This window comes from Neolamprologus multifasciatus, chromosome 18 (assembly GCF_963576455.1).
Source record: "Neolamprologus multifasciatus chromosome 18, fNeoMul1.2, whole genome shotgun sequence".
NCBI lineage: Eukaryota > Metazoa > Chordata > Actinopteri > Cichliformes > Cichlidae > Neolamprologus > Neolamprologus multifasciatus.
Window position 1 is genome coordinate 13,403,263 of NC_140456.1, and position 12,502 is coordinate 13,415,764.

Consider the following 12,502-nt stretch of genomic DNA (forward strand, 5'->3'; position numbering starts at 1 on the left):
CAGCAGTGGCACTAATCTGCAAGCTAAACAGTTTATTCATGTAAGACACCTCATTTTTTTCCACATTTGGTGAAGCTCTCACATCAGACATCCCCTCTCCTAATGACTGTTGGTCAAAGAAGAGAATATTAACAGGACTCAACAGGAACAGTCTGTGCCGTCAGATGTTAACATCAACTTACATAGTGTGAGCTTGTAATTTTGAAATTAATCCAGCAACCAAAAGCATACTCTGGCAATGAATTACCTTCAACGTCATGCCTTTGAGCATGAAAGCTCTGGGACTCTTGCATCATCAAGTGCCTCTATTATTAATTAATAAAGACACCAAATTTACTAAATGGACTTAATTGAGGTTTTTCACTAATCTAAGGAGACTGGAGCTTGAGGCAAAGTTCACACCAATAAAGACACAGAGATATGATATCATCTGGAGAAGCACTTACATGCATACTTATGTACACACACAGACTGCTGTGTGTGTACATACAGTCTTTCTAGAGAAGATGAGAGAGACTGGAGAAATTACTGCAATGCAACAGAGAACAGAGCAGTTATTATTCTCAGTGTGGATGTCATGTGGATTTTATCATTTCCAAAATTAGCTGTATAAAGAGAGACTACCTCAATATAAGCATGGATGAGAATGCTGATCTGAAGGTCACCTACTGTATGCTTTCAGTGGTGGGCAGCAGCATGATGTGGTTTTATTACTATTCAGCACAAGTTGGAGACTGATAAGAAGCTTCTGAAGAACACAAAATGCAAACTGCAGGTTTTTAAAAGCTGGCTGCACAGATTCAGAAAAACAGAGAAGTGTGCTGTCAGCAGAGGGATGTCCAATAGTTATATAAAAGACACTGGTAATTGTGCATTAAGCAGCAAAATACATCAAGCTTGAAGAAGTTTCCAATGAAATGAAATGAAACACAGGCTTAAGGGGCAGAGCCACTAACAAAAGTCTCAGAATGAAATCATGAGCTTTATTAAAACACCTTTGCACATTTGTGATTATCCTGCCCACTCACTGCAAAATATACACATTTAGGAATTTCAGAGTGTGCAGGATGATGTAGACCGAAAGGTCATATTTTAATGTATATTACATTCAATAGTTGAGAGTCCACAGCTCCCTCTGAAGCCTTCTTTCCACATTTGTGCCTGGAGCCGAAGGTTAACCAAACCAAAAAATGAAGGGGCTCATCTATGTTTTTCCTCATCCAGTAAAGGAATGTTTGTGCAAGATTTCACAGTTATAGTTACTAAGATACTTTAGGCTGAAATTACATGTTAGCAGTAAATCATAGATTTGAAGCAAAAAGAAATGTTCTAATCGGACATAATGCCTGTTAAAGGTTTCACCGAAAACTGCTTCAAGAGTTTCATTCGATTTAAACGCCGACTCCTTTGAGCTATAACTTTAAAACAGCTGAAGCTGTTGGTATCATCTCATCCATTAATGTGCTTCTTTCTTGTGCTGCATGCACTTATGAACTCTGTTTGAAATGTGGTAATAACCATGGCAAAAATTTGCTGTTGTTCTTTAAGTGTGACGAGTAACTCAAAGCACAGCTAAAGTATTGTAAAAACGTCTGACAGGCATCATCATTAACATGGATCTATGTTTTTTAATGAGCTTTTTCTTCACAAGAAGCACTTTCTGGGCTCCCCACCCCCCTAATTTCTCTTAAGTTGCTGTATATTTTCCACACAGACACAGAGATTGACTTGTTGTGATGGCAGATCTGTTTTAAAATGAAGAGGACAGCAATTTGCCTCCCACTGTGACAAACCTGGTAATTCAGAAATGTGCAAATTGCATGGATCATAGCCAAGGCTGAGTCACTGTCAGTCATGCGAGATGGTCACATGTCCTTGAGAACAAACTGTGCGAATGCAGAAAATATTTAGAAAATAAATGGCAACCTAGTAATTTGATTTAGTCTCGGTCTGTCTCTCTGTCAACATATATTTATGTATGTATATATAATCACAGGCTACTTTATTAAGTATGCCTAATCAATTGCTTCAACACAAATATCAAGTAGCGAATATCTAATCACATGGTGGAAAATCATAGCACTTCAGAATGTATATATGATGTCAGAATGAGTAAGAAAAACGATTTAGGTGACTTTAATCTGAGTGTCAAATTCTGCTGTCACGTTTGGATGGTAGGGTCAGAACTGAATGTCAAAGGCATGGCAGCATGGATTGATCCCACCGTGCATCCACGGGTTTTTCTTGGTACACCTTGGGACTGTTAGTACTGCTTGAGCATCATTTAAACACCACAGCCTACCTTAGTATTGCTGCAGATCATGTCCATTCCTGTATGACCACAGTGCACCCATCCATCTTCTAATGGCCGCTTCCAGCAGGATAACACAGCAGCAACCAGATTGCAAATCCAGTAGAGCACCTGAGTGATGTGTTGGAATGGAAGATGGTCACAGTTTTTAAGGGTTAGCTAAATGATTGAAGTAAAGGGCCTAAAGTCATGGATACACACACATTATTTAAAAAGCTTTTTAAAAAGTACAATTAAGTACACTGAGTTCAATGAGTTGTTTTGTTTTTTAGCTTCCTATGTTGTTTGACTCTTTTAAGCTCAGTTATCCCGTTTTCATGGCTCCCAAATCCAGTATATATATATTCCACTGACACAGGCTGCAGGCTGTGCCGGCTACGTGGCATGATCCAAGCATCAGGATCATGTAGCAAACAGTGCTGCTGGCATGCTGGCCCTGATGGCTCTGTCTCCACAGATGAAGCAGATTACTTCATTAGCAGCTCTCTGTATGAGACCTGCCTGTCCTAATGGCTTATATCTCCTCTGTGCTGTTTCAGAGCAGAAAATATGCCTGTGCAACAAAAGCAAGCATTTTTAATCATCTAAAAGATGCGTATTTAACATATGAAACCACCCTTTTTACATCACTCTGGTTGGTAGGATTTAAAATCTCCATTCAGAGTTGGCTGAAGGAATTTGGCTCTGGGTTTTTTTTCTCTCTCCAGCAGCAGATTTCACATCCAGTATAAAACAGCTGACTGGCTGCAGACTTTTGACAGCACAGACTCACGGGAGGTTCACAAAGATTATCAAATGAGCTGCAACTGTTGCTGTTTGGAGGTTGCATTGCATCACTGAGGTGAAATGAGTCATGTTCTGTCATCCTGCAAATATTGCCCACACATTAGTCAATACACTGACGCAACAGAGTAGAAATATTTTTTTATTTGCAGTCGATTTTCTGCAGGAAAAGCTGTTCCTGGGGAGAGAAAGCTTGAAAAGAAAGCACAGGAGACTCATTCCCTTAGTTGTGGAGGATGATTTTATCTACTAGTTCCAGAGTATATTTGGGAAGTACCAGGAAAACCAGGAGTACCTCATGCTCTAAAGTCTCTTTAAGGTTTACCTCTGTGAGTGCCCCACTTACACTACCTTTCACATTCACACCTTCCCATTTATTTTATTTTAAAATAAAATAAATTCCAAACCTGTGAGGAAAGAAGCTCTAAATGGTACCTTGCAGTTATACTGTCATACTTCTCACCTTTCATAATTACAGGACCCCTATTGGTTGGATGGGTGGCAACACAGGAGCCAATCCTGGAGCGGGCAAACTGTATCACATGCCTTTTTGTTTTTAATGATCGAGAGAGCGCCTTTAAAATGTTTTCGTGTGTGTCCGGCCCATACAGAGAGCAAAGAGGTAGAAGGTTTAGACAGCTCAGATAACCAGTGTGCAGAGAGCCCCCTCCCCTTTCCCGAGACAGCTGCTGGACCAAGAGGCCACAACTTCAACACCTTTTGCAGGTAAGGGCCAATAATAACCCCTGGAGTTCATAATTCTGGAGTGGTCGCTTGTAGTATCATCTGCCTTGTCTTTGTTAGAAAAGTGAGGTTGTCCAACTTTTAGAAGCCATCTGTCTTTTTGAGAACAACAGATGTAATTAAGCAGCTCTCCACGCATCGATCCAAGAGGACATCTCAAGCTTTTGGCTGTTTGAATTGTTGAGTTCAGTTGCTTCATTTGATATTCTGATATTCAGAAGTGACATCTTATTTCTCTCGTTAATCTCTGAAAAGCTCTATTACAGCATGTCCTCAATCCTCTCCATTGTCTTGGCATCAGAAAGTTAAATAAAAGCGCTCTCTTTGTTCCAAGTGCATTATCTTCTCAAGGATTTCCATATCTATCAGTTACATGAAAAATTGCCTTAAAAAAGACAAAAAAAACCTCCCAAAAATAATAAAATTCTTATAAGACTCTCGTCGCATTGAAATAATAGACTATGCCTCCAGAAGTTCAGCCTGCAAACACTCTGAATATTGTTAACTGCCTTTTCCCCCAGGAAGCACAAAGAAACAACAGAAAATGGCACGTGTTGGGCGACCGTCGCTTTCCCTGATCCGCACAGGATTCCTGTTAGCAGCTGTTTTATTACCAGGTGAGAGTTTTCATAAATTTCATCTATGATATTAGGAAATATAAACATCAGTTTTTGTTTTGTTGTTTTTTTAATTTTGAGATTTCAGATACAACATTTTTAAATTAGACCAGTGAAGGTGAACTAGATGCCCTTTAAACTCCTAAAGCTTGATGTCATCTTTATTACATACTGAACGTCTGACACATGTAGTAAAACACAACTAAAAGACCAACAGTACAATGCTCTTTTAACATCAGCATATCAATAACTATTTATCACACTGACAGTCTATTGACGTATATAACGATACTTTTACTTTTGATACTGTAAGTATGTTTTGGTTTAAATAAATTACATTTTCCGATTTCCTCTGTGTCTTTACTTCAATTAAAGACCTGAGTACTGATTTTTTTTCTCCTTATTTTTGGTTTAAACAAAAATACTTTAGAAGCATTTTGACCTGGTAGTGTAGTCCAACCCCGGGCACGTTAATCTCTGCCACAGAGTCATAAGAACACCATTACCCTTCTCTCTTTAGCAGTAAAATGGCTTGTCATGATGATGCCCTTTAGTACTACAAAACCTTTCTGCGGTCATAAAAAACACATCTATCACTGCCTCCCCTTTGGAAGATTTTCCACATTACTAGATGAAAGTTTCAGGGATAATCAGCTGACTTGGCTGTTTTCTTGTAGTTGTAAACCTCAGCAGGAGCAGAAGAGACCCGGAGACGTCCTTCCCCTCCCACCAGACATTTTTACAGTGTATCTGTAATTAGTTTGTGTGAGGCCTGACTTTGTAGTTTTACAGGTAAACTTTAAGAAGGCCCCCAGTACCTGCATTAATTTCACTGGGCTGGTTCAAAGATATACGATACAAGTTAGGGGCTGGGTGGGGGCTTGGTGTTGGGGGGGATTTAATCTGCAGGATGTTGCCTGGCGCTCCAGCACCTGCCGTGTTTCACCCGGGGGCTTATTAGTGGGTCAGCGTTTTCCCTGATGTTTTGGTAAAGCGGAACATCTGTTCCTAATCAGTGAACGTCTCTGCTGCTGCTAATGTGGCTGCTGCTTGTGTTTTACAGATTTTCTGGGGGCCGTTCCAGTGGAGCAGCACAAGCAGGAGGAAGGTGAGGACTTATGATGTGGCAACGTGGGGCAAAACAACCTCATCAACCTAAAAACCAACTGCAGAAACCTTAAACGCTGCTATTTATAGGGAGATAAATGCTCCACGTAGCTACCTTTTCTTTCCATTCTGCCAATTAGCACCAAATAACTCACATGTTGGTTCACAGTAAAACACAAAGTCTGAGGAGATCTAGTTTGGAGCTAAAACAATTAGTCAACAGAAACAGGATTGTGATAATGGATTAAAGTAAGAAGCTAAAGTGCTCTATGAGAACTACGTCAGCCTATGATACACGATAATTACCAAGAGATTAAGAGATTAATCTACTTATAATAGAAATAGTTGGGCCACTTAAAATTATGACATTTTTTTGTTGATGAAAATTTCTCCTTTGAGATAAAGTTTGATGAACCTGATTTAACAACAATATGATGAAATTCACACATTTAAATTAAATATAAAAGAGCTTCTAGGCTATCTTATGGAGGTGCAGCCAGTCACAGCAGCAGCCTTCTATAGCGATGTATTTCTGGTGGCTGTAAAAGCCAGCCCATGCTTTCCCAGATTAAAGCTTCAGTGTGAAGTTCAAGCAGTAGAAAATGATGTTTGGTTTGCTTTAAACTTAACACAGCTTATATATATATTACGATAAAAATGCTTCACCTGGTCTGTACCAGTGGAAAGGGACCTGCTCACTGTTACTTGTGTGAGGGCCTATATAGTAGTATATATAATTACGTTCTATAGGAACATAATTAAAATTAGTGAAGGTCCTTCTAATATATTCTGCCCTGTTGGGGCATTGGCATCTCTGTGGGTCTCCTGTGCTGTCTGGCACCGGGACACTGAGTGCATTCTTTGGTACTTGGACAGCACCTTAATCCAAAGACAGACGTTTATAACGATGGTTTCAGAAATAATAACTGTGTTTAGTGTATTTTAAACTTTTGGAGCTTTTAAACACAATCACTGTCACTGTGTTGTTCTTGAAATGACTATTTAAAACAAAGTGTGAAAAAGCTCTGCCCACTCTCTGCACAATAGATTCACAACTCAAGCTCTCCTTCACCTACAGCTAAGGGGAGCAGGGTGATCTCTCTTTGTCACCCATCTATGGACTCTGCCTCTTAACTATAACAAACTGCATCCTTTGCTGCCAACAGGATTTACCGTTCCAATTATAGATGCAGTTTAATGAAGGTCAACAGTCAGTTCATCAGACTTTTGTGCACTGTGTCCTCTGCAAATACAGATTTGGCGTTTTTATTTTACATTAAACATTCCTGTGGCTCTAGTTTGATATCAATGAGTTCTACTGTCCTGTAATTGGTTTATAACATCTCCACTGGACCTAAAGTCTCTAATTCAGCCTACTTAACAAACAAAACTGTCTATATATATCTATATACATTGATAGATATATAGATATATATCTATCTATACATATATATATACATATATATCTATACATACTATACATATACACACACACACACACACACACACACACATATATATATATATATATATATATATATATATATATATATACCTATGTATATGTGTGTGTGTGTGTGTGTGTGTTAATAATTAAAAAAAAAAATAAAATTCTTCATAATAAGCAGTAAATGATATATATAGTTTAACTACAGCCCTGTATGTTTTCTCTTCTTCCTTCCCTTCAGTGGCCGCCGTGTCTGATGATGTGAAAGCCGAGGCAATGACCAGCCTAAAAAAGCTGGTTCGTGACAGAAGGAACGTCCCCGTCGTGGCTGTGCCCCAGTTCAAACGCGTGCCTGACTTCTGGGGATGGTACAAATACTTCATGGACAGCCACAACCAGGAGGGAGTGAGTGGAGCTTGTTTCACATTAATTATTCAGATTCTCCCAGTCACGATTATGAAACTGTGCTTGTTTTCCCTTTAAAAATTGAGGCAACAATTTGCGTCACTACTCTGCACTTTGAGGAGAGCTTTTCTCTCCTTTTTAAAATTAAATATGCCACGTTTAATGCAGGAAACAGAAAGGTTCAGCCACCTTTTTAGTTTTAACAGATTCCTTATTTATGCAGTTCAGAGAACTAAATTTGCCCAGATATTTTTACAGAACAGTTTTTAAATAAGCTATTAACCTCTTAATGTGTTCAGTGTGTAGTACCCGTGAAAGCTCTGTGGTTTACACAAAAGTGAAAAAGTAACTGTTTTTCTCAACAGAGGATTTGTGCAAATTTATCTTTGGAGTTCCTCTTTGTTTTACTTTTACTCTCTATGGCCTCTGCATCATTTGATTTGATTTTTGGATTTGAGGAGGTTAACTTGTTTTTCCCCTTTCCAAATATCTTCAGGTTGAGGACCTGGATCGTCTGTATGTGGCCTACCTGCAGAACAAGCACAGGTCAGAGGAGGGACCGACTTTTAACCACTACCTCAACCACCTCAGCGAAATCTACAAGACCTGTGCCCAGTCTGAAGATCCGGAGTGCATCGCCGAGTTAACTAGCAAACCAAAGGCGGCCGTGGCGATGCCTGCCCCCATCAAGTCTGCTGATGTCAGGCTATGCAACCCCTATACGGACCCCTACTGCATGTTCCCTGTTACCAGCAAATCTGCAGCCCCTGAGCCACCTTCAGCTCCAGCCAAAGTGCCAGCGCCTATCTATACTCCGGTGCCAATGAAGAGCCAAACTGGTTTCTACTACTACGCTCCTGTCCTGGAGCCCTTCCTGGGTGCTGAGCAGAGGGCTGAATTGCTCAGAATCTGCCAACCTGAAGATGTAGAGTGTCTGCAGTATCACCTGAGAGCAGCCTATGGGTACAGTCCAGCCCAAGGTCCAGCTCCATCTTATGCTGCCCTCAAATGCAACCCAAAGGATCCCTACTGCATGGCTTCCCTGGTCCAGAAATCTCCTACTGGCTTCTACCACTTGATGCAACCCGCTCCTCTGGCTGCTAAAGAGCAACACTGCAACCCCCTGTTTGATGCAAGCTGCAACCCCCTGACTACTACCAGGCTGGCCAGCCTGACCAAGCCTGTGGTGGAGTATGCCCCCATAAATCAGCCTGCACATCCTGCTGCTCCTCTGTCCTGCGACCCTCGCTACGACCCATACTGCATACTGGCAGCTGCTGCCGCTCTGCGCAAGCCGCCTCCACAGCTACCAGAGCACCAGGTCTGAATCTGAAGTCCTGTAAATAGGCTTGAATTTTTCTGTCACTTCATCTAATCTAGTGTAATCCTTCTGACTGAATAATTCTTTAATTCATCTTTTCTTTAACATTTGGTCTGTTTAATAATGTAGTAAAATGATATTGATGTTGAATAATGCTTTCACGGTCTGCTTTGCATCTGTTCTGATCCAAAAACATATGAATCAATCAATTAATCAACCAGGTACGCTACAAACTTGGTGTCCGTGGCAAGACCAAGGAGGGCTACGACTGCTATGTGCATTATGACAGAGACTGCATCCCAGTCGAGAGTAGTCGTGAGGCTAAGGCTGAGGTCATGGCTCCAGCCAAGCTCTTCTGCCATCCATTTGACCCCAACTGTCACAAGTTTGCTCCACCCTCTGGTGCCAAGGCCATGAAATCAAGTGAGGATGGCATAATCCTGCCTGATCCAGACTGCGATCCTGAATACGACTACAACTGCCGCCTGCGTCGTGCTAAGCCCGCCGCCGCAGCCGCCGCTGCAGATGAGCCGGCCAAGGAGGCTGCTGGTCCACAGCTTGCTGTTCCACGCTTCGAAGATTTCCTCAGGGGCGTCATGAACCAGTACAAATAGATTTTAAAATAAATCAGTCTCAGAACCAACACCTGCCAGGCAATGCAGCTCACTCTGCAGTCTGTAATTTTCCTCGACCACAACCTTCGACAGAAACCTCAAGGCCTCACAAAGCTTCAGATCAATCATAAAACAATGCAGCTTTTAAATAATCCATCTCACTCTCTCAAACAAGGTGAAGGCTTCCTAGTTTTAGTCTGGTCTTATAAAGTAGGAACAAGAAAAGAGTGCCATGCCACGTATAGCATCGTGTGTTATGTTTGTATGTTTGTCGAAAAGGTGTTTGTATAGATGTGTGGTAGAGTTAGGTTACTTTGAATTTAAATTAGTGGGCAGGATTTTCTCTCTGTTGTACATTCCCTTTTACCTCAGAGTATTTAAAGTTAGTTTCAGTGGTTTTCTGTAACTTTGATCCTCACAGAACTTCATTTGTTTAGATTTTGTAAAGTTCTAAATAAAGAAAAAAAATCACTTGAATTTAATTTCTAGATAATTGTTGTTTACACTGCGGTCACAGACACATCTGCTTGGCAGCTAAACATAGAAAAAGAGAAGAAGCAAAACACAGAGTCAATCTATTCCAAATACTGTGATGCTTACTCCGTGATTATACACATCATTTCCATGCATCAGTCCCCAGCTGTTGCAGTGAACATGCAGGGGTGTATTGTGCCAGCTGGCAAACAGTGTTAGGCTTTCACCGGTTTGTGCCCATTATAGAAACAGCTTATTGCTGCAACATGTGCAACAATAAGCTGTTTATTTCCAAATACAATTACCATAAATATATATTTATATTTATATTTATAATATATAAATATAAATATATATTTTGAAAGGTAGTAAGCAACCCTGCAAGACCCCTGATGAATGTTTTTGAGGTTAAAGGCAGTGTTTTTCTTTTCATTTTGCTTCTACTGTCAGAGAAACACGAATGCAAACAGGAAATGATGAGGCTAATCATGGCAAACCCTTCCACTTCCTGTGACACCTATAGTATAGAAACTAGCTGCACCTGAGCTAGCCATCATGGATGGAGTTAATGGAGCTAACTGCCAACACTGTTTCTTAGTTTGGGCAAGTAGAATATCCATAATATGTCTGAGTTAATCACAAATGCCCTGTTTTTCTTACAGGAAAGGTAAGTCCTTTGAAATGCTAGCATTCTGCTAATGCATGAAGATGATGGGCCAGGTAACAATTTAGGCCTGGACATGCTCACTTGATTGAACCCAATTCCAAACAACAGCTAAAACAGACATCGTTAAGTATCATTAAATCAGAGGTGGGTGAAGGTGTTTGCTGCTAGAAATTCTTCAGTTCATTCAAGTCCAAATTGCACAAGCTCTGAATGAGCTCATGCTGCGGTGACATCCCATAAACTTACAGAAATATAATTAGCAATGATTAAAACCTAGTGACTGCTTTAAGGTTAGGCTTACCCCACAAAATATATATTTTTAGGTTACAGCTCCATGGTGACCAATTCATTCATCTGAAGCACAACCTGCTGTGTAGCTGGAAGTCCAGAGTATGGAGCTAAAAGCTTAAAGGACCAGTTATGCCAATAATGCTACTCAATGCATTAGAGCATGGATGTCATATTCATTTTAGATTGCCCACTTTTGTGTTCTGGACCAGTGAAACCCTCCTTTCTGCCAGTGTAAAGAAGTTTAACTCTGCATTTCACTCGCTGGGCCCACGTCCTTAGTTGAGGTTTGACAGCGTTTTAGTAGATAGAGGTGAATGGCTTGGACATGAATTGAGCTGCGGTTTGGGGAAGGCCTCAAAGGAGACTGGTGGTGGCTCCCGGGCTTGGCAGATCCCCATGTACTAAATAGAAGTGAAGAAGTTAATGAATTGAAAAGGGGAGGAAAGGTGGGGCACGTAAACAAGAACGGACAGCATGTAGAGCTGGGGGAACTTATATAGATGAGAACCGAAAGGAGCATGTTCAGTTCTCATGGTCCGAACTCATGGTCCCGCTCCCGAAATTCAGATACTTTATCTCCAATTAATCTGTTAGAGATCTAAATATATGAAAAAAAGTGCAATTTCAACAGCATATTTAAAGAAAAATTGATGTAGTAAATAACATATCTGTCAGCACAACTCTTTGGGTTTAAATTATAAGAAATAAATGTGTCAAATATTGTGTGTCCTGTAATTATAAAACAGAAAGTTTTTGTTAATTAACAGAAAATGTCCTATTTTTAATTGTTTATTTTAGTGGGGACAAACTGTTCGAAGAATCAAAACACATTTCTATGTGTCTAACTGTTGTGTCATTTAATTATTTATCTTTTACTATATTACTTTGGTGTAGTATGAATGACCTCGGGGGAGGTCTCTATCAGCAGGAAAAACTTTAAAATCTATGAAAATACAATACTGGAGTCTTTGCCGTGCTGATTCTGGACACCTAATCAGATAAATCTTGATGGTACACATGATTTGAGATATTTCAAAGATTTCTAAACTGGATGTCACGTCATTTGTTCAGTTTATCACTAGACATGTAAAGAATCTCAGTGTGATCAAGTAACGAGAAACAGGAAATGAAACTGCTAGTGTAGTTGTTTTAGGATTGGTTATTCTGGCAATATTAATCAATGCAGGCTTTCTAGCTTGTACGCAGCTGCAAACTGGCATTTTTGCTGTTACTGTACAAACCCCCACATTCATTGTAAATCAAGCATATCCTAACTCAGGATGTCTGGGAGACTCCTGCAACTTCTTGAGTTTCTGTTTTCAGGTTTTATAAAGTTTTCAATGTTTTGAGCACAATTTAATCCCCAGAAGAAGACAAATGTTAGCAGTTGCTTATCTCGTTCTATTTTAAATAGAGTTTGTGTGCCTGTGCTTGTCTGGTTGTAACAGGGCTGTTGAGTTTTAAAATCTGCAATTTTTTTCCTTGCATTTTTATTAAATAATAGCTGTACATGTTAATATATTCAGCTTCCTGTAGACCATAAAAAGTAATATGTGTACTTCAGCACATAGATGGGGTAATTTTATAAATTTCTTTATGGGTTCATACAGCTCTTTCCACACATAACAGAATCAGAGAGTCTACCAGCTGATCGCAACAAAAATGAGACCCAACATTCACTTTGGATGATGAATGAAGGCATTTTTCTCAATCTTTATTTA

General features: G+C 40.0%; 1 protein-coding gene across 1 annotated transcript; it reads left to right on the forward strand.

Annotated features, from left to right (window-relative positions):
- Positions 1-3,756: 3,756 nt before the first annotated feature.
- On the forward strand, positions 3,757-10,058 carry and2 (actinodin2). The gene is made up of 6 exons (XM_085139647.1): positions 3,757-3,820; positions 4,360-4,455; positions 5,519-5,563; positions 7,251-7,414; positions 7,911-8,735; positions 8,957-10,058. The coding sequence occupies exons 2-6, from the start codon at positions 4,383-4,385 to the stop codon at positions 9,347-9,349; spliced, it is 1,500 nt and encodes a 499-aa protein (XP_084995773.1). The 5' UTR covers positions 3,757-3,820; positions 4,360-4,382; the 3' UTR covers positions 9,350-10,058.
- The last annotated feature ends 2,444 nt before the right edge of the window (positions 10,059-12,502 follow it).

Coding starts and splice junctions, on each gene's coding strand:
- and2 (XM_085139647.1), top strand. CDS start 4,383: ATGGCACGTGTTGGGCGACCGTCGCTTTCCCTGATCCGCACAGGATTC. Junction 5,564..7,250: donor GCAGCACAAGCAGGAGGAAG/GTGAGGACTTAT, acceptor CCTTCCCTTCAG/TGGCCGCCGTGTCTGATGAT. Junction 8,736..8,956: donor CACAGCTACCAGAGCACCAG/GTCTGAATCTGA, acceptor TTAATCAACCAG/GTACGCTACAAACTTGGTGT.